At 57.2% G+C, this 19,074-nt stretch overlaps 8 protein-coding genes across 8 annotated transcripts; 4 read left to right on the forward strand and 4 right to left on the reverse strand.

Annotated features, from left to right (window-relative positions):
* Positions 1-1,266: 1,266 nt before the first annotated feature.
* BXZ73DRAFT_38238 (Zinc/iron permease) lies at positions 1,267-3,622 on the reverse strand (the record flags this gene model as incomplete). Its single annotated transcript, XM_048018149.1, has 13 exons — positions 1,267-1,314; positions 1,374-1,416; positions 1,475-1,533; positions 1,592-1,724; positions 1,801-1,805; positions 1,972-2,140; positions 2,232-2,246; positions 2,316-2,627; positions 2,732-2,850; positions 2,944-3,019; positions 3,124-3,148; positions 3,243-3,375; positions 3,509-3,622. 13 exons carry the CDS (start codon positions 3,620-3,622, stop codon positions 1,267-1,269), a joined length of 1,251 nt encoding a protein of 416 aa, XP_047883320.1.
* Positions 3,623-3,843: 221 nt separating this feature from the next.
* Positions 3,844-4,777, forward strand: BXZ73DRAFT_86835 (uncharacterized protein; the record flags this gene model as incomplete). The annotated part of the gene is made up of 4 exons (XM_048024327.1): positions 3,844-3,952; positions 4,014-4,398; positions 4,544-4,679; positions 4,727-4,777. 4 exons carry the CDS (start codon positions 3,844-3,846, stop codon positions 4,775-4,777), a joined length of 681 nt encoding a protein of 226 aa, XP_047883321.1.
* Positions 4,778-5,121: 344 nt separating this feature from the next.
* Positions 5,122-6,101, reverse strand: BXZ73DRAFT_96320 (uncharacterized protein; the record flags this gene model as incomplete). Its single annotated transcript, XM_048027037.1, has 4 exons — positions 5,122-5,246; positions 5,303-5,823; positions 5,878-6,034; positions 6,083-6,101. The coding sequence occupies 4 exons, from the start codon at positions 6,099-6,101 to the stop codon at positions 5,122-5,124; spliced, it is 822 nt and encodes a 273-aa protein (XP_047883322.1).
* Positions 6,102-6,758: 657 nt separating this feature from the next.
* On the reverse strand, positions 6,759-8,191 carry BXZ73DRAFT_38341 (protein serine/threonine phosphatase 2C; the record flags this gene model as incomplete). Its single annotated transcript, XM_048018169.1, has 4 exons — positions 6,759-7,297; positions 7,353-7,517; positions 7,570-7,938; positions 7,999-8,191. 4 exons carry the CDS (start codon positions 8,189-8,191, stop codon positions 6,759-6,761), a joined length of 1,266 nt encoding a protein of 421 aa, XP_047883323.1.
* A 267-nt stretch (positions 8,192-8,458) lies between these two features.
* BXZ73DRAFT_96321 (uncharacterized protein) lies at positions 8,459-9,717 on the forward strand (the record flags this gene model as incomplete). Its single annotated transcript, XM_048027038.1, has 8 exons — positions 8,459-8,518; positions 8,570-8,683; positions 8,741-8,894; positions 8,947-8,973; positions 9,026-9,119; positions 9,167-9,290; positions 9,342-9,482; positions 9,532-9,717. The coding sequence occupies 8 exons, from the start codon at positions 8,459-8,461 to the stop codon at positions 9,715-9,717; spliced, it is 900 nt and encodes a 299-aa protein (XP_047883324.1).
* Positions 9,718-10,133: 416 nt separating this feature from the next.
* BXZ73DRAFT_96322 (uncharacterized protein) lies at positions 10,134-12,131 on the reverse strand (the record flags this gene model as incomplete). The annotated part of the gene is made up of 6 exons (XM_048027039.1): positions 10,134-10,633; positions 10,688-10,739; positions 10,810-11,099; positions 11,162-11,642; positions 11,695-12,051; positions 12,126-12,131. 6 exons carry the CDS (start codon positions 12,129-12,131, stop codon positions 10,134-10,136), a joined length of 1,686 nt encoding a protein of 561 aa, XP_047883494.1.
* A 753-nt stretch (positions 12,132-12,884) lies between these two features.
* Positions 12,885-13,998, forward strand: BXZ73DRAFT_28847 (uncharacterized protein; the record flags this gene model as incomplete). The annotated part of the gene is made up of 5 exons (XM_048017765.1): positions 12,885-13,096; positions 13,150-13,263; positions 13,324-13,406; positions 13,455-13,810; positions 13,882-13,998. 5 exons carry the CDS (start codon positions 12,885-12,887, stop codon positions 13,996-13,998), a joined length of 882 nt encoding a protein of 293 aa, XP_047883493.1.
* A 1,028-nt stretch (positions 13,999-15,026) lies between these two features.
* BXZ73DRAFT_38062 (MFS general substrate transporter) lies at positions 15,027-17,499 on the forward strand (the record flags this gene model as incomplete). Its single annotated transcript, XM_048018116.1, has 17 exons — positions 15,027-15,264; positions 15,322-15,389; positions 15,446-15,460; positions 15,513-15,541; positions 15,600-15,648; positions 15,698-15,717; positions 15,774-15,797; positions 15,850-15,924; positions 15,985-16,138; positions 16,196-16,244; positions 16,300-16,371; positions 16,427-16,552; positions 16,600-16,624; positions 16,749-16,807; positions 16,875-17,067; positions 17,123-17,256; positions 17,312-17,499. The coding sequence occupies 17 exons, from the start codon at positions 15,027-15,029 to the stop codon at positions 17,497-17,499; spliced, it is 1,518 nt and encodes a 505-aa protein (XP_047883325.1).
* Between the last annotated feature and the right edge of the window lie 1,575 nt (positions 17,500-19,074).

The raw sequence follows: 19,074 nt of genomic DNA on the forward strand, positions 1-19,074 counted from the left end.
GCGGGGGTGGTATAGACGGGTGGTCGGGGCGAGAGGGGACGGGGTGCGTGGCGGGCGGCGGGAAATGCGGGTTAGGAGGAGAAGGCGGACGGGGTGGGGTGGGTCAGGAGCGGGTGCCGGGCTCGCGAGGTCGGGCGTCGGGGTAGGCGGGCGCGAGTTTCAGTGCGGAGCCGGGGAGGGAGTTCTGGGTGGCTCGGCAGACTTTAGCGTTTACGGTTTCCGGTGTGGTGACGAGTCGAGGACACGTAAGGGCGCGGGCAGGGGCCTGCGCAGGCTCACGCACGGAGTGGAGGAGGGGAGGAGAGAGGCGGTGACGGGGCGGACGGCCGGACGACGATTTTGAGACGCTGGCGGGAGGGCGGGTGTGTGCAGGCACAGGTCCGGGAGTGCGAGGGAGGAGTTTGGTGCGTGTCTGACGAGCCCCGCGGGTGGTCGCGCGAGCGGCCGAGTGACGTGTGTGGGCGCCGGTGAGTGGGCGGGAGCGGAGAGCTGGAGGTTTTGTAGGCCGGCACACGAGCGGTGGTCGGTTTATGAGTGCGCGCACCGCGAGGGACGGGGCGCCTCGCGGATGGACGATGGAATCGCGGCCGAATCGCCAGCTGGCAGCGCGAGGCCACCGCCGCGCGCGGCCCCCAGGCGCAGGCCGTGGGCGGCGGCGCGAGCGACGAGCAGCCCAGCGAGCGCGGCCCGCAGCCAATCGCCCCGCGCACGTTCGCCGGGCCCCAGCCTCCGCGCGCCAATTGCCCCGGCATCCGACGGCCCCCTCCCGCCAGGCCCACCGTCGACCATCGATCGCGATGGCACCCGGGCGACCAGCCGCGCGAGGCTGCTCGTCCTGCAGCCCTGCCAACACCCGCGTACTGCTTCCCAAAACCCTCTTCTCGCTTCCTCGATCTCGATTTTCGATTCAGACGGCGAGATTGGCACGCCCCGCCCCGCCCGCGCAGATCCCACCAGCCCAGCGAGGCAACGTCCGATTCCATTAACTTAGTCAGCCCTCCCAGCCCTCCGACGCCCTAAGGCCGCGCCCACCACGCCTTCTCCATCCGCATCTGGCAGCGATCTTCGCAAACTCCGCCTCCGAGCCACAATCTTGCCCGTATCGGACCATGCGTCCAATCGCACACACTGCGCCTCGTCTCCGTCCACCCCATGACTCCCACCGCGCGCACGCCGTCTACTCGTTCCATCTGCACAACCCAAAACGAAGGGTCCGTCAGCATCGCCTGTGCACGCCAACAACGTTGGCCGCAGAACCAGAAGCACTTACGCAACCAAGAACATGCACCCCACACCAAAGAACATCGCTGCAAACTGTATGGTGCGCGGTCCGGCGTGAGCACGGAAGACGGCGATGTACGATGCGCAATCACCTCCCGCAGTGCTTGCTTGCCGCTCTTGCTGTCCTCCAGCAGCCTGTTCCCAAATCGATCAGCTCAATGCACGCGCACGACGACCTATGAGCCGTACGTACGTGGGCAACACGGCCACAGCACCGATATACATGAACCCTCCCGCCACGAACGGGATCACCTGCATTTCGGCGGCCCTGAGTTATCCTTCCGCAGTGTTCTGGATAGTTGGAACCTACAAGGTCCGCCAGCTGCACAGTCGTACCCAAGAGACCGGCAGCCGTCTGCCGAAGCGCAGCGGCGTAGTTGGACGCTTCAGCCTCCACATCCCCAGCCGCGGACAGGTTGCGAATGCCGATGCCCATGAAGGTTCTGTCCCCCGGCCAAGGAGAAGACGTCAGCGTGGTTGCAGCGGCGGACGCGCCATACTAGATAGAGCAGTGCGTACCCGACCTAGTGGTGACATGACCGGCGTTTTCATAAAGTCAGCTCTCAGGCCCATCGGACATCACCGGTGCGCGGAAAACAGAGGGACGCCGGTGCGGGCGGCCCAGCGCGGGACCGCGCACAAAGCAGGGCAGCCACGTCCAGCGCAGCGACAGCAGGGATCATGACGTACGAATGCTCCGACGGCGGTCAAGAACTGCGACTGCATGGCCTGCTTCTTGGTGAATCCACTCCGGATAAGGATCGAGTAGTCGGCGATTTCGTGTGGGATCTCGTGTGCGAAGCACGCGAGGGTCGTCGTTGCCCCGATGAGCGGCGAGGAATAGAAGGACGCCGCCATGCTGCAAAGGACATTGATTCATGTCAGACGTGCGCCCATCGACCGCGGGGCGAACGTGCGACGCCTCGGGGCGGGCAACGAGGGGGACGTACGCGAGTCCATCAGTTCTACGAAGAAGCAGGGGCCCTTGGTGAGCGCGAGCCGGCGGCGGTCGAACGGCCCTGCGGAAGACTTACATGTTGTGTACGAAGTCGCCAAACAGGTTCAGGTACGCAGACAATTTTGAGGTCTGCTTCGGAGCGTCGTGCGAATCCCCGGCGGCACCGTGGCTCGCCTCATGCTGATCTGACTTTGAACGGGCCTTGAGACCGCTGGCGTCTGATGACGAGGACACTGCAGTGGAGTGACCGTTCGCGCTATCGGCCGACGGCTGCGCGTGCGAGTGCGAGTGGCTATGTGAATGGCCGGCGCCCTCCTCATCCCCACCCAATACCCGGAGCGTTTTTTCCATGATAAAGAACGAGGCAAAGCCGACGAAGATGCCCAGCCTGCGATGGGTCCATGCGCGGGTAGGACGTTCCAATGAGCAAATCGTGCACACGCGTGGGGAGAAAAGGTCTGCAGAAGCCTGCAGGACCGTACGTCCACGTACCCGATCAGAATGTTGCGCTTTTCCTCGACCATGAGGAAATGGACGCCGTCATCTTGGTGTTCGCCCATAAACGAGTGTGGGACGAGGTGGAGGAAGACGTCCGAAAGAAGACCGCCCGTCTGGAGCACAAGGATAGCCGGGACTCATGTCAGTGACACATGCTCGTCCGATGGAACGCGGCGGAATGTCGGACAGGAGCCCCGCGTACGTACCGCGAAGGCGGTCATGGTGTTGAGGGTGCTCGGGTTGATTTGCGCAGGGATGAACGCGAGGATGAAGTTCGGTACTCTGCGCGGCGCGCCGGGAGTTGCATGGTCGCCGACAGAGCAGAGCACAGAATTCGCTCGTCAGCGCGGGGAAGGTGGCAGAAGATCGACGGAAAGGGTACGGACGAGGAGATGTAGAACGTTCCCAAGACTGCCGAAAGCGAGGACGTCAGTCATAGTCACCGGGCGCGACGCAGCGAGCACGTTCGTGGCCATGAAGAAGGCGGGACAAGACAGCAACGCACCAGAGTTCCACCCGGGACCGAATGGGAAAAGCCACGCGAAGACGGTGCGCATGATGGGTGACTGCGCCGACTCAAGCTCCTCCTTCAGGGCGCCAAGGCGCTGTATAGGCTCGCATGCTTGAATGTCTGCGTCCTGGCGCGCGCGAAGGAGGGAGTGGTTGAATGCGAGTGAGACGGTCGTCGTGGGCGCGGGGAACGAGGGAGGCGGTCAATACAACCGTGTCCGCACTGTCACACGTGCGGCCAACTCGGGAATGTACACGTACCGAGACGACGAGGGCGGCCTTTCCAGAACCCGCGAGGTGCGAGGAACCCGCCGCGAGGCTGGCGGCGAGTGCGAGGAGGAGAAGTGTCCGACGGTACGAGCGCGGGACAGGCATTGTCGGCGACGATGGCAAGCTGCTTGCTGAGGGCGGCTCGCGTCGACGATGTGGCACCGTCAGCGCTTCGCTTCATCTGCCCGCGCCCGCCGGCGGCTGTGGCCATCGCAGACTCTGAGACTCTCGAGATCGGTCGCGTACAACGATGACTCCGCGCTCATCTTCATCACCAACCACCTCCAGGCGGCCGCGACGCACCACCTTTCCTCCGAGCGACCACCATGACCGCGACTTATCCCACCGAGCAAGAGGCCGTGTTGGTCGCGGCCGCTGAGCAGCTCATGGTCTCCACGATGGCGAGGTACGATCCTTCGCACGACGCGTACCACGGTCAGGCTGCCATTTCTCTCCTGTTCCCACGACCCGTCGGTCTCATGCGCCCCGCCTGCAGTCCGACGCGTTCGTAAGACGGCACTTTACCTTGCGCGTGCCGTGTCCCCATCGCTGCCCCAAGACAAACAGCCCGACATGCTCGTCGTCGAACTCGCCGCGCTCCTCCACGACGTGCTCGACAAGAAGTACGTCTCCGCCGAACAAGCCGCGGACCCGTACGGGTATTTCCGTCCCTACTTTGAGCAGTGGGCGGCGGAGAGTGGGCTGGCTCTTGTCGCGGACGGGCGCGCGGAGCTCGTCGCGCGTGTGGTCGACAATGTGTCCTGGACGACGGAGAAGAAGCGGCTCGCGGCAGGTGGGATCGGGGACTGGCATCGCGAGTGCGTGGAGCTCCATTGCGTGCAAGACGCAGACAGGCTCGACGCCATTGGCGCGTTTGGTGAGTCCTCCGTCTACGACGTGCGCGACTGGAGGTGACACGCGCGCGTACGAAGGGATTGTACGTTGTGCTGCGTTCTCGGCTGCGACGAACCGGTGCGTTCTCCTCACCCCGCTTTTCTGTGTCTTCCTGATTTTGGCACTGTTTAGCGTGCTGCATGCTCCACAAGACGATCCTGTACATGATCAGACGGCCGTCGCACATTTCTATGACAAGCTTCTGCACATTCGTGAGAAGTTGAAGACAGAGCCTGGCAAGAAAATGGCGGAGAAGAGACATCAGCTGGCAAGTCCTACTACTGGTCATTCTCGGCTCGCACTAACAGCCTTTAGATGCTTGACTTCCTGCAAGGCATTGACGAGGAGTACGAATCGCGTGTGTAAGAGATTTATGCCCGGTCCTTCAACAGGTCGTGGCAGTTACAGAACCCAGTGCCGTATCTTCGCGATTACCCCCTCCATTGCTATACCATCGAGTCTGCTATCATGTGGACGAGGACATCCTGTTTGCGCACCTCCACTGTTACAATGTAAACCAGGTATATGTCATTATGTACATGGACTGCATTGCTTCGAGCAATGCACCCACGATTACGCGACGCTACAATACACATCAGATACGCTACAAGGCGGGTCAATAACGATACAGTGTTCGCAACTGTCCGGCAAGCGTCACAGTGCGGGTCCGGACATAGAGAGCGCGTGAATTGTCATGTCCGTTCGTGCTCCTAGAGCGCAGTCTTGCTCGACTTGAACGTCGGCGGCTCCGGCGACCCTGCGCGAGAGCTCTCAGCAGACCGAGGCTGCTGGGCATACCGAGGGAGGCTCCCGACGGGCTTGTTGAGGAAGAACCCTGCGCACGCAACTCTTATCAGCGTCTCCCGAGAACAAAGCCGACGATGGACGTACCCCGCTGCGCCGCCTTCTTCTCCCCCTGCCGACCGAACCCGAGGCCCTTCTCGCCGTGCTCGGCCTCGTCCGCCTTGGCGCCCTTGAAGAACCCGCCGACGAACTCCTCGGCGGGGCGCACGAACTGCGGGCGGAGGTCGCGCACGTCGCCGCCCTTGCCGTACAGCGGGAGGACGCTCTTGCCCTCCTCGCGCCACGAGAGCAGCGCGCGCTTCGCCTTGACGCGCTCGCGGAAGAGGCCGAGGAACATGTTGACGCACCCGAGCGAGAAGAGGAAGAAGGCGGCGACGAGCGTGAAGTCGTCGACGTGGTGCGAGAGGATCGTGGCCCCGATGAGGCACTGGAAGATCCCGAGCGCGCCGAGCCCGAAGTCGGGGCCGAGCACGGGGAAGTACTTGGCGAAGAAGGAGGACGGCCAGCCGACCTCGGCGAGGATGAGGACGACGACTTGGAAGATGATCAGCAGCCGGTTCACGACCGCCCAGAACACGCCTGCGGGCTGGTTCGGGACGGTGGAGCCTCTGAGGGGGTGTCAGGACGGGGTGCGGGTGTCTCGCGCAGAACGAAGGACGCACTCGATGTAGTCGCAGTCGGCCATGTCCGAGCTGGGCTGGGACATGGAGCGGTTGACGGCTTGGACATCGTTGACGAGGACAAAGATGCTGCTCGCGAAGACGAGCAACAGGGAGATGATGCTCAAAGCGCGGACGACGTTGAGGCCGATGAAGATGTCTGTTGATAATCAGCACGGTCCCGTATCGAAGGAAGCGCACAACTCACAAGCACGAGGAGGAAGCATTCTGAGAACTTTGAACGTTGACGGATCGTGGTACTAAGTCGGAGAGGATGTGATGGAAGCCCGACAGAGAGAGCGTAAAAGCGAGTCGTCCCAGTTAACTGTAGAGAGCGTGATGGCCGTGTGCAAGAACAGAAGCCGTGAATGAGGGAGACTGGAGGAAAGTGGGGCGACCAAGCACCCGAAACGAGAAAGTTGAGGTGAGGCTGAACGCCTTGAAGGACGTCGGACGGGAGAGACCTGACTGGTGGTGGACCACCTGTGTGCCACGCGTCCATTGCTCTTTATGGTGCGCCACAATGGGCATGGCTTGTTTGGCTGCATTGTCGAGGCTGCTATTGTTCACCGTGGCGGAGGCAAAGACAATAGGCCGCGCTTAGCGCTCAGCGCTCAGCGGCGACAACACCTGCCTTTTTTGGCTATTACCTCAGCCTACCACGTCATTCGCACAGCGCTGGGGGCTTCGGCGAGCCGTCGCCCGGACGCCCCCCTCGTGTCCACGTCTGGCATCGAAGCACACGAGAACAACAAGGTTGGAAATGGATGGCAACTCGGATCAAAGGGGTGAACGTTTGAACGGTGAACGTCCTGAATTTGTCACAAATTATCGATACAACGGGCATTAGCCGTACGTACAGTCCATCCGAAGCCGAGTGTAGTCTATGAAGGGGTATCTGTCCGTAAGAAGCACAAGACCAGAGTTGTATCATCTACATAGAGCCTGGGAGATGTAGAACGGTCCGATAGTAGAGGTTGGTGCATGAGCAGCTGTAGTTTCTGGACGCTGGTCCCGGCCGCCAGGTTCCCGAGAACGTCGACCGCTCGATTGCCGATCGCACCACTCCAATGTGGATCAACCTCGTGCCCCAAGACATCGCCCACCGATTCGTCGACTTCGTCTTGAAGTAGTACGGATATTGCCCGTGAAGCGACGATGTCCGTAGGTCGATGCGGATGGAGGTACGAGCAGCCGCGCACGAGATTGTCGATACCATTGGAGTACACCATGATCACGGGATGTTGATCCCAAATTGGTTGTAGATCAATAAACCGGACCGATGGGTCGGCGGTTATGTAGGGGGGAGTGAGGATGTTCTTCGTAATCTTCCGACTGAGAGGTGGTATTCCATACATGGTGAGGTGGCGAAACAGGTTTGTAGAGTAACTGGCGTCAAGTTTATAGGCGTAATCACCTATACCTGCGGCGACCACAAACAGTAAGTAATGGTCCACATATCCGACAGACATGCTCACTCCGTGACATTGAAAGATCGCTCAATATTCGGCCGCCACGGATGACATGAGGCTCCCCGGGGTGCTTGCGAAGAATTCTCTTGCGTTCCCGAGGATTTGTCAACACATGCAAGGCGCAGGGCTCATGCACCCAGCGTTTTCCATTGGCGTCGGCAGTAGACAGAGCTGAAGAAGTGTCATCGACCTTGTGCGAAAAGCCACCTATATGCGCACTCACCCACGGTCGAGTCGCCGACATTAATGGCCCACATGAGCCGGTAGTCGACATTCACTATGGTAGCTGCCAAGGTGGTCCCTGCGCAGGCGCGCCACAGTACGTCGCCGTATTCCAGGACAATCCCACGAGTTTGGTTCTCTGTGAGTGCTGTGGGGTCCGGACAAACGGTGCGTACAACCTCGCCGAGCTCGCGGTCGAACTCCCTCACACAACGTCGCAGTTCCGCAGTGACATTCGCGGATTTCTTGAGCATGTTCTCGCGATCGAGCTTGCCGCGCCACCCCACCGATAGCGTACGCTCTATAGTGGCGCGTAGGCGGTTTGGGAGGTGCGAGGCCGTGTGACGGGCCGTGCTCGCTCCTCCATGGCCTACACGACGCAGGAGATGTTCGAAAGCCTGGAGGGGTTGAGTGAGCAAAGTGCACGTACCATCACAGACCGCAAGTACCAGCCACTCCTGCCCGCGTATATGGTATCGCTGCACTACCAGACGATCTTGGTTTTGCCTGCTCGCGAGGGGCTGAAAGGTGGCAGAGTGGACCCGGACGCCGCGGCTGAAGGCGACGTTGCTGCATGAGTAGTACCTAGCCAGTCTCTTGCGGAGCTCGTCGAGGCTGGACATGCAGGTAGAGCGTAGGGGGAGAGAGTGGAGAGCTGCGCGCCATCGTGGGTGCTTGGTGGGTATTCGTGCTGGGAGACGATGGGCACACCGCCCGGGATGATGATTTCGGAGACAAGCAGGGAGACAACCGGCGCTTCGCCACTTATGATCTAGCCTGCGCCCGGACCGGACGGCTCTCAGCTCTCGCGTAGATCACTGCTCCTTGCCTTTTTGCCATCACCTCCACAACGCCTGCCACAAAAATCTGCTTGCGCAGCCGCCCACGCGATGTCAGACTCCAAGAGAAAGGCAGACGGAAAAGATAGGGGCAGGAGACGATTCCGCACTGTGAGTCCATGAATCATCACTTTCCATTCCAATCGTACAACATCTCCACAGGATGGCACCCCTATCTGGGGGCAGAGAAGCATTGACGGACCCGGCGTATGGGTGACCTGTGTCAAAGGGAAGGAGAAGCAGGCCGTTAGCGAACTGTATGAGGTGTTCGAATCTGTGAGCAGGATGATCAGGCTTTGTATCTCCGGTGTTCTGACGTGCGCGATCGCACAGCTTGCAAATAGACTTTGGCCACAGAAGGGACCCTCAGATGGGAAGGATCCTGACGAGTCTGACGAGGATGGCGGCGGAGGGGCGGACGACCTGGAGAACCAGATTGCAAAGGAGCTCGCGTCCATGAAGCGGCCGAGGAGAGAGACAAGGTTCGGTATGTCTTTTGCACCACATCGGCTCCATCAAGACTCACGTGGTGACTGTAGCTAACTGCCTCACGAATACCCCCTGTGGTGAGTGTCAATCAGATTTTACGCTGGACTGTCCGTCTGAATGTCACGGTAGTGGTGTTCATCTCCTGCAAATCACCGGTTGATCCCGTGATGCTCGTAGCCACGCTTGTGCAAGACGTCCTTGACACGGGTGTCACGAACACACGGTACGAGTCCTCTAGTCTCTGTGGCATCTCGGTCTCATAGCCCGAAGCTTCTCTCAGCGCCTTACTCCTGTCTCTGCGAGCTGTGCAGCGAACATACCAGAAATACAATCGTTGTGTACACGAATCGTCAAGGCAGCGCTGTCGCCTGAACCGTCGGACAAGAAGTTCACGGTGAGAGCTTCTTCGCCTGAGTGTCCACATGGCTTGCTGAAAACGCCGTAGTACAAGATCGAACTGCGCATACGGAATCACAACACGCTCAAGCGGGACACACTGATCCCTGAGATTGCAAAATGTGTGCCAGAAGGGCACACAGTCTCTCTGGGCAGTCCCGAGCTGTTTATCCTTGTCGAGATCTTTAAAGTTTGCGTTCTCTCGGTCTTGTTGTCATTGAAACTCACATATTATACAGAGCGTATGCGGCGTCAGCGTGGTGAAGGACTACTACAAACTACAAAAGTTCAATATCATGGAAATCGCAAATGCTAAGAACTTAGGCGACGAAGGAGCTGAGGGGCGTATTGCCAACAAAGTAAAAAGGCCCAAGCTTACGGATGCTGAAGACTCTGAAAGAGCTTTGAATGGTCAGGAAGAATAGAGGAATAGTTATTATTATGTACGTTATTGTAACTTGAGTGCCTACAGCGTGCTTGAGAACAAAGGCGAGATGACGTCTGTCCCACGCGAGACCAGCTACAATGTATGATTGTTCATAGTGTTGAGCGTTTTGTGGTGAGCAGCCAGTTTTATTTCTCCGAAAGACAGTCGCAGAATTTCCCCCTCCACTATAGTAGTCAAACACACCGACATGAACAAGTACCGCTTCGATCTGATCTGGTTGCCGTATCTGGGTCGACATACCCTGCGCGTGGTCGACGGTGGTATAGTGACGGGCATTTGTTGTGGAGGAAGAAAAAGGAGATACGAGGACGTCTCACAAGGTCCTGGAATCAAAGTTGTCAGTTACGAAGTAATGAGGGACGGGTGGTAACAAAAGAGAAACTTGAGACGAACCTAATTGCCGTCGAAGAAGAGGACAGCGTTGGGGAACTCGACCTTGATGACGTCGTTCCAGAGCCACTCGATGGGGGTGCCGTATGTGATGTCGGAAGAGTGAGCCGACCCAGTGCCGCTAGTGAGCTGGGCCACGAAGTCGTTGTTAGCACCAACGATGGCAACCCCAGAGTCACCACCTCGAGAGAAGGGACCCGAGTCACTGTCGTACGGGCACACCGCCATCCCAACCGAGTCGAAGTTGCCAAAGAGGCTGTAGCGGCGTTCGCGCGACTCGAAACCATTGAGACGGCCGACGGTGGTGCGCGTTGTCTGGCCGCGCTTGATGACGAAGCGGGTCGGGTCGCCCTTTATATCTTGACTGTCGGGCTCCCTGGTCTGAGCGGCGGCGAGAATAGTTTGAATCAGATAGAGGCGATCCTCAGGGTAGTCAAACTCGGAGGGTGCGTCGTAGCGAGGGCACAGGAGACTCATAAACTTGCCGGATTCGATCTCAGTGCCTAGAATATGAACAGTTGAGTTGGGCACTTGCAGTCGGCCGGGTCAGCACTCACCGAGATCGATCGCGTTGCCCCTCAAGTTCGGCATGAACTTGCGCTTGTTCAACTTGATGACGCACACGTCGCATGTGTACCCGTGAGGGGGGTTGAGGCCGGTGATGGGCGGGGGACCAGACGACGTGGCCGATGACGCGGTCGTCGGCAGCAAACCAGTCTCTCTTCAACAGCGCCCAAAACTTCCTGAGCTCCACTATCGTCGCCTCCGTGTCGTTCAGGTTCTGCTGATACGTTGCCAGGTCCTTCGCCGCCTGTTCGTCGCCGCCACTCGCCTTCTTCGTGTACGCCTTCACTCTTTTGTTCAAGACGACGACGGTGTTCTTCAGCGTTCCAATGAGGGCTTGAATGGACGCAAGGAGGTCATCAAGGGCCTTATTGCCCATGAGAACGACGTTCTTCTTTGGAACAGCTGTGTAGGCGTGGTCAGAATCCGGCTCACCTCCTGCAAGGAGAAATGGGAAACGAACGCACAGGAGTTGTAGCGGTAGAGGGCATTGCCCTCCGTGTCGGGGAACAACACGTGGCGTGCGGTGACGCCATAGAGGTCCTCACCGATCTTAAAGTAGAAGCCAAGGGTGCCTTGCATATGTAGCGTCCTCAACCCAGCGATGGGCAAGCTAAGAGAAGTCGTTACCCAGTCGATGACGCCCTTCAGAGGATGGAGGTCGTTGACTGGGGCGTAGAGGATGGGACCAGCGAGAGGCCAAGCCTCCGACTCACGATAGGCGACGTCGACATCGTCGATCTCGTGCTTCTTGAGAAGCTGGAGAATGTCCTGGGTGCAGTTGAATGCGGCGTCGCCGTTGGTGCTGTCGGGAAGGACGCCAATCCAAATGGTGGCGAGACTAGTAACCGCCTTGGTGCGACTATCCTCGCTCTGCTCCTCCCATCTGAAGCGAACGAGGTCGACCGAGGTGTATTTGATGTCTTTGCGGTCGAGGAGTCCGGCCGTCTTGGGAGGAATATTAGTCCGCAGGTTGCTACGCTTTAAGAAGGTTACGAACCCCGTCACGGATTACTTCCCACAAGTTGTCCTGGCCGAGTTCTTCATACCCGTGAACGGTGAGGAGCTGCATTTTGCGCAGGTCTTGCGATGGCCCGGAAGGTGGCGAGAAGATATCAGTGGACGTCCGATAGATCAGTTTCGGAGCATGCTTCCTATCGCCACGAATTCCTTGGTAGTAAAGATAGGCTTCGAGCTTGGAGACGCCATGGCGCGAGGAGTCGACCCAAGTCAGGCTGGAGGCGTCGTCGTCGTCCCACAGCTTGAGGTGCTCGTTGGGCGAGGAACCGCTTGGGCCGACCAAGTGACGCTTGGACTGCGTGTCGCAGTCCCGATCGAAGCCTTCACTGAAGACATACTGAACCCAGTCGATGGCTAGAAGAGGGTATGAGCGGGTCAGTATAGAGAGAGATTGATAAAGTGCAAAGGGACTCGCATTTGTTAGCTCCAGACATGGCGAGAAGTAGAACAGTCGACGAAGAACAGAGAGGGACCGCGTGGTACGTGAATAAGTCTTGATGATCGCACGCGGGGCAGAGAGGAAGAGAAGGAAAGTGAGAGCTGCGTTGCTCGCTACTAGACGACAGTGCGTGAACTAAGTGCTACTGGAGACAGGAGATTGGACACTGCCATCATGGGCGTGTCGGGAACAAGTAATGCGGAGCGTAACAGAATGAATCAAGTGTAATGGACACATAGCAATGGAAAGGCGCGCGGATGGTGGGTGTACGGCTAATGACACTCCATCACTGCGGCCAATTCTGAAGCTGAGCGCTGAAAGCGCCTGCCGCGCCGCGCATCATCAAACACCCCAATTTGGCCCCGATGGCAGTCCGGGCCAGTGAGCCGGATTTTGGTGAATGTATTTCTTGTCAAACGTGTGCAAGGTGCATTCTCCTACTCCTCAAGGCGTCGCGGATGATACTGACAATATAGAGGCTCCCTGGTCCGCCTCTACAGATAACAGCGCTCCAGGTATCTCCGGGGCGGGCCGACGAGGCAGACTCAGACCCTCAACGGGCGCTTAAAGTGACGAGACCCCTTGCCACTCGCTAATACTGATCTTTCTAACACTTCCAAGCCTCCTGGTCCCCGCACCTCGCGTCCTGCACCTAGCCACAGCAACGGCACTGCGCGGTCAGTGTCCCTCCCAACTCACAATTCACGACCCCACACGGTCTCGCTGCTACCATGGGTGACCTCGTCGATTCCATGCTTGATCTTATGCGGCGTCTACCGCCTACCCATGTCGAGGAAAACGTCGCCTCCCTGGTGGCCATGTGCCCGGACTACGCGGACGACCTCCTGGGTAGCGTGGACCAGCCGCTCAAAGTGATGACGGATCGCGCGACGGGGAAGGAATATCTTGCTTGTGACTACAACAGGGATGGTGACAGCTACAGGTGCGTGCGCCGCTGGGTGCATCCATGTATGCGGCGTCCTGAGCCTCTTGCAGGTCGCCATGGTCGAACGAGTACGACCCTCCGCTCGAGGATGGGACAGTCCCTTCGTCCAAGCTCCGCAAACTAGAAATTGCGGCGAACGAGGCGTTTGATACCTATCGTGAAATGTACGTCTGTCTCCTTTGTTTGCGTACCCCATCTCCGACACTTGCCTCTCCTGCATGCAGGTACTACGAGGGCGGTGTCTCGTCAGTCTTCTTATGGGATCTTGACGATGGCGGGTTTGCTGGCGTCGTGTTACTTAAGAAAGGTATGTCTCTCATACTCGTGGTCGGCTCATTTGCTGAACTCCTAACAGCGCTGGTATCCACCGCCCCAGGAGAGCCGTCAGGCTCCTGGGATTCCATCCATGTCTTCGAAGCAGCAGAGCGCGGTCGCCAGGCGCACTACAAGCTTACTTCCACCGTCATGCTCCAGATGGTCGACCGCGCGGCGTCCGCACGCGGCAAGGACGAGGGTCTGGTCGGCGTGCGGGGAAAGCTGGGCGCGGACAAGGCGGAGGAGGGCAAGCGGGACGGGGAGGTGACGTTGAGCGGGAGCATGACGCGTCAGCAGGAGCAGGACTGGCCACTGCAGGACCACACGTCGCACATCTCGAACACGGGCCGGATGATCGAGGAGATGGAGATCAAGATGCGGAACCTGTTGCAGGAGGTGCGTGTGCTCATCAGGCGCGATGGAGGTTGCTGGACTGGTGTTGATTATCTGCGCGCGTTGGGATCTAGGTCTACTTTGGCAAGACACGCGACGTGGTGTTCGACCTGCGCTCGCTCGACGACCTGGAGAAGGCCCGCCGCCAGCGCGAGCTGCAGAAAGAGCTCGTTGGATTCATCAAGCGGTGATGTGTGGATGGGTAGCTCAGTTGAGGAAGTAATGGCAGGATTTATACGAAGTTGTACGGTTGTGTACGGATTCTCTCGAGTCGCTCTCTCAGGATCGTTGACCTTGTCCTCTGCCAGATAGCACGCTTGAACCCAGTGTGTCCACGCTATCCACCGTATCTTCGACGGACTTGTCACTGGATCAAGCTTGCCAAACATCGAGGTCGCGGTATGCTTGGCGACGAGCAAGGTCCGCGCTCACGTGGATAATTCAGTCTACGGACCCCCGTGCGAGCTTCTCGAACTGCTATCACGCGTGATGAAGGCGGGCGAAAAACACCGACGACCGTACTGACGTTCCTGAGATTTAGTTGCATCCAGTCAAACGAACATGGGAAGGAACGCGATATGCGTGCCCCTCGTGGTACACAAGTGACAAGCGAGCCCCGCATTCTCCGCATTCACGCTCCGCGTGACCCTCGCGCGTCATTTGGCCTCTGGCAACACGATTTGCACGCCATCTGTTCAGCTGGCTTGCAGTATTTAACGCGGTCGCTGCGTGACTGCGTGGCACTTGGTGTGCAGATATTTGTATGTTCGAGGTGAGTTCCATGCAAGACTAGGTCTTACACTTGTCGAACTCATGCTCCCATTGCCGGACTGCGCTTTCGTCGGCCGCCGTTCTCGCTTCGAACCTTGCCGGTCCGCGTGAGGTGTACGTCATTGATCTGATCGTGAGTGTGCTTCCTCAACTTCCGGACCATATTCACCGCTGACACTGCCAGTGATTGCGCTATTCAAGGCCGACTGGGGCCGGAGCACTCTTCTCGACCCTAGATCCTCACTTACCCAATCGTGCGCGATATGCTTCACGTGCTCCATACAGGACACGGTGACTTTGCGGATAAGTAGCTTCAGAGCCGGTAATATTTAAGGCGTGAACGTCCTCCAGCCCCCTGCTTCCCCGCTCTTCCTCGATTGCTCCCCGGTCACCGGAGGTTCCAACAGCCGCTCCAGGACAACCCGTCGCTGCTCCGCTTTCAATTCCTATGTCCGAGAAGGTCGGTGTCGTGCGCTCCACCAGTTTGGAGAAGGACAGAGTCTCGGTAGAAGAGAACGTCGGCGGGCCCCCGAAACAGCTGGCATATGGCGGAGACGACAAGTTGCCCCCGCCCCCCACGCTCACTGCGGAAGAGGAGAAGAGACTCTGGCGCAAGATCGACATGCGCATCTTGCCGATCCTGACGCTCATGTATCTATGCTCATTCTTGGACCGAGGGAACATCGGTGCGATGTCTTGTCTCTCCGATGATGTTGACGTCTCGAGGCTCACGTCTGACTCAGGGAACGCGAAGCTGCAAGGTTTAACGACACAGTTGAATCTAACCGGTGACAAGTACAACATTGCTTTAGTGAGTATCGTCTGTCGGTGGATGCGTAGCCACAACGACTGACTATCGTCTCTCAGACCATGTATTTCATTGTACGTACATTTGTTTCGCATGAGGGAAATATCATCTCAAAAAGATGCTTAGCCTTACTGTATCTTTGAATGTCCGGCAAAGTAAGCCACCCGCAACTCCTCACATCTTGATGGCTTCTTAACCTGGTTCTTCTGCTAGCTTCTTGTTGAAGAAGTTCAGGCCATCGCGGTGGCTTCCAGGGATAACGGTGAGCCATCCGCTTTCTTGCAGATTAGAAATCTCATAACGCATCCTAGCTTTTGTGGGGCGTCATTATGTCAGTGCTGTACCTGCCAACTTTACGAGCTCTCGACTCAGTAGCTATTCTCTCAGGACGCTCATGGGGCTTGTAAAGAAGTTCGTCCTTCCATCCGCCCCACCTTAATACCGTCTAAGGGTTCGTTGTTAGCTATCCGCAACTCGTCGGAACCCGTGTCTTGTTGGGCGTGGCGGAAGCGGGCCTGTTCCCTGGCGTGGTATACTAGTACGTTCCCTTGACGAAGTGCTCGGTCAATAGTCCCCTGTTGAATATCACCCGGCACAGTCTCTCCCTTTGGTATCCGCGGCACAAACTCCAATACCGGATCGGACTTTTCTACGGTGGAGCGAGTCTGGCTGGCGCCTTCTCTGGGCTGCTGGCTTTCGCTATCTCGTTCATGTCCGGCACTGCTGGCCTTCTGGGATGGTCATGGATCTTCGTAAGTTCACTGAAACGCCTGTCATGCGTAAGGGCGTTTTTGACCGGCTGCGCCTAGATTCTTGAAGGCATCCTTACGGTCATCGTTGGATTCGTGGCTTTCTTCGGTGCATTTTCCCTGGGTTCAATCCAAGGCGGGTCATTGCTGACCGAGACTTGTAGTTCTCGTCGACTTCCCTCACACGGCTACTTTCTTGACTTTGGAGGAGCGGGCGTGGGTTGTTCATCGGAAGAGTATGACTTTCCGTTCTCTCGACACTTCTCTTGATGTTTACGACTTTATGCCCAGAATACGACAACTCGTCTGTCGGCGAAGAGGAGCATTTCGAGTACAGGCATATTCGGGAAACCTTACTCGACTGGCAAATCTGGTTGCACATTCTCCTCTACATGTCCATCGTGGCGCCAGGCAAGTGTCCCGCTTTTCAGAGTCTGGCCTTCTGGCCTTATCATTGTCCCTAGTATACGGAATCTCCCTGTTTTTGCCGTAAGTCCGTGTCGTTTATGCAAGTAGCCATAGCTCATCGCACCCTCAACAGATCTATCATCAACGGGTAAGGGTCTTCTACCCAACAAATCGATTTTCTAGAGTTCATGGGCGTCGCATTTAGTTTCGGATTCAGCACTGCAATCTCTCAGCTGTTGACCGTCCCGGCCTACCTTCTTGCAAGTACGTCCCGCACGTCCTACGAACGTGTTGACCTCTTCCAGCAACTAACGTGTTGCGTTGCGTTCAGCAATCGGCGTTATCACCTGCGCGTACTGGTCCGACAAACTCCAAATTCGTTGGCCTTTCGTGCTCGCAGGACTCATCACATGCATGGTCGGCTTCGGGATCAACGTCGCCAATGTGCCAATCGGAGTCAAGTACTTTGGGACTTTCCTTTGTGTTATCGGCGGTTATTCCTCATTCCCTGGCATCGTCGCTTGGTGCGTAGTCCATCGAATTCCCAAAAGTTCTTCCACGGCTAATCCTTCACTCAAGGCTCGGGAATAATCTCGCGGGGCACTATAAGCGTGGGCTCGGCATGGCCCTGCACATCGGGATTGGCAACTTCTCGGGGGCAATTGCAAGCAATGTATATCGCAGCGGAGACGCTCCCCGGTACATTCTTGGCCGTGAGCTCATTCTGTTTGTCTCTCAACGCTCACGACTGAGGTCGGTGGTCTACAGACAGCCTCGAGATGATGTTCGTGGCCATCGGACTGATCACCCTGCCCATCATCGTCATCTCGTACAAACGCATCAACGCCCAACGTGACGCCGCCATGAAAGAGGCCGATGAACGTGGTATCAAGTATTCTCCAGAAGAGCTACGCAGGCTCGGAGATCGTGCGCCGGACTTCCGGTACACGATTTAACGCTACTCGTTGGTTCAAGGCACTTGAAGCTTCAGCACTTATTTGAAACTAAGACCTGTACGACTATGCATTGACGAAATTACATGACGTTTACCCATGACCGCCCAATGGTACCATCTACCTAGATGTCGGAGAATTCCGGCGTCTCCAAAGACCATCTATGAATCGAAGGTTGCGCTCTAGACACTCCCTCTTCCTGGATGTATACTATCCAACGGATGGCCGCGATTGAACGACAGCTCACCATATGAGTTCAACGACATTTCCGAGTTTCCAGAGAGCGACGCATAAGCCTCATGAAGATCGAGCATGAAACGACACGTAAGGATGGCATGCAAACTGAACATCACATACGTAGGAATCATCAGCACCGGAACCTTCGCGGGAAATGAACGAATTCACGTACGTTGTCGCAAGCCCAAGCAGCGAATCGTGGAACTACGATAGTATTCATTAGATCAAGTGACATAGATCACCTCGTAACGTACCTCGGGGTAAGCTGATGAGACTGGATAGCAAATCAAGTTCACAACCGTTAAAGCACTGGAACGTGCGAGTAAAGCTCAGACAAGCTTGACAGATGAAAACCACGGGACACTTGCACAAAATTGATGGCACCTACATCATGAAGGCGCGTCAATCCTCCGAGTCCTCGTGACTTGATTCTCAAGAGGGCTTACCGTCAACAAACAAAGTGGTCTCCAGCTTTCCAGAGAACCCCTCGATGCGAGCATTGGGTCGAACCCGTCGCCAAGTGAACGAAAAGACGGAGAGATTGGTTGCGATTGCCGTCGAATGTCCGATCCATCCGCTCGCTGTAGGGTGGATGAGAGCGGAACGCCGTATTTATTTTACCAGGCAAGGCTCACTACTATGCGAGCATGTCAACGAAAAGAAACAAATCATTGGGCAATACTTACGCGCGCCTCGAAACTTCCGCGATGGTGAGCATCAACTGAACGTGCTCGACAGTGTGAGTAGACTTGGGTATTGAGACGGTCAGAATATTGTGCGCACTCACAATTTCCGTGATAGGGAACACCATTCCCAAGGCGACGATGGCGTGCAAGATTCGCAAATCTTTCCCGCATAAAGCAGCGGTGCGAAGTGCAGTGAACACTACCAGCAAAATGTGGGCTCAACGCGTCGCGTGCATCTTGGTGCATGGGACTCACCGACCGCGACCACGTTCAAAACTATTCTACTAGCCACCTTCGTGTCTACAATGACAGAGTAAACTCTACTTTCCGGACCCTTCAAACAACTTGTTTAGTCGACCACAAGGGCATGTTTTCGGAAATGAGTCACTCACGGTGCTGGAGTTCAGTCGGACGTGGTACTCTGACCATATGACTGCGGTCATGGTCATGGTCATCGACAAGAACAACAAAAGCCGCATCAGCATATAATGCATCGCGGCTATGGAGTTCATCCGCGGCCAGATGTAAGACTTTTCGCGATGAAGGGCGACAGCGGTTTCATATAAAGTCAACGCTATCATTAACAGGGGTCAGCTTCGAAGGACCCTTGGGCTGTAGTAGCGGAGGCGTAGAGACCGACCTATGCACGCCGTGT

This window comes from Epithele typhae (genome assembly GCF_022376455.1).
Source record: "Epithele typhae strain CBS 203.58 chromosome Unknown BXZ73scaffold_2, whole genome shotgun sequence".
Taxonomy (NCBI): domain Eukaryota; kingdom Fungi; phylum Basidiomycota; class Agaricomycetes; order Polyporales; family Epitheliaceae; genus Epithele; species Epithele typhae.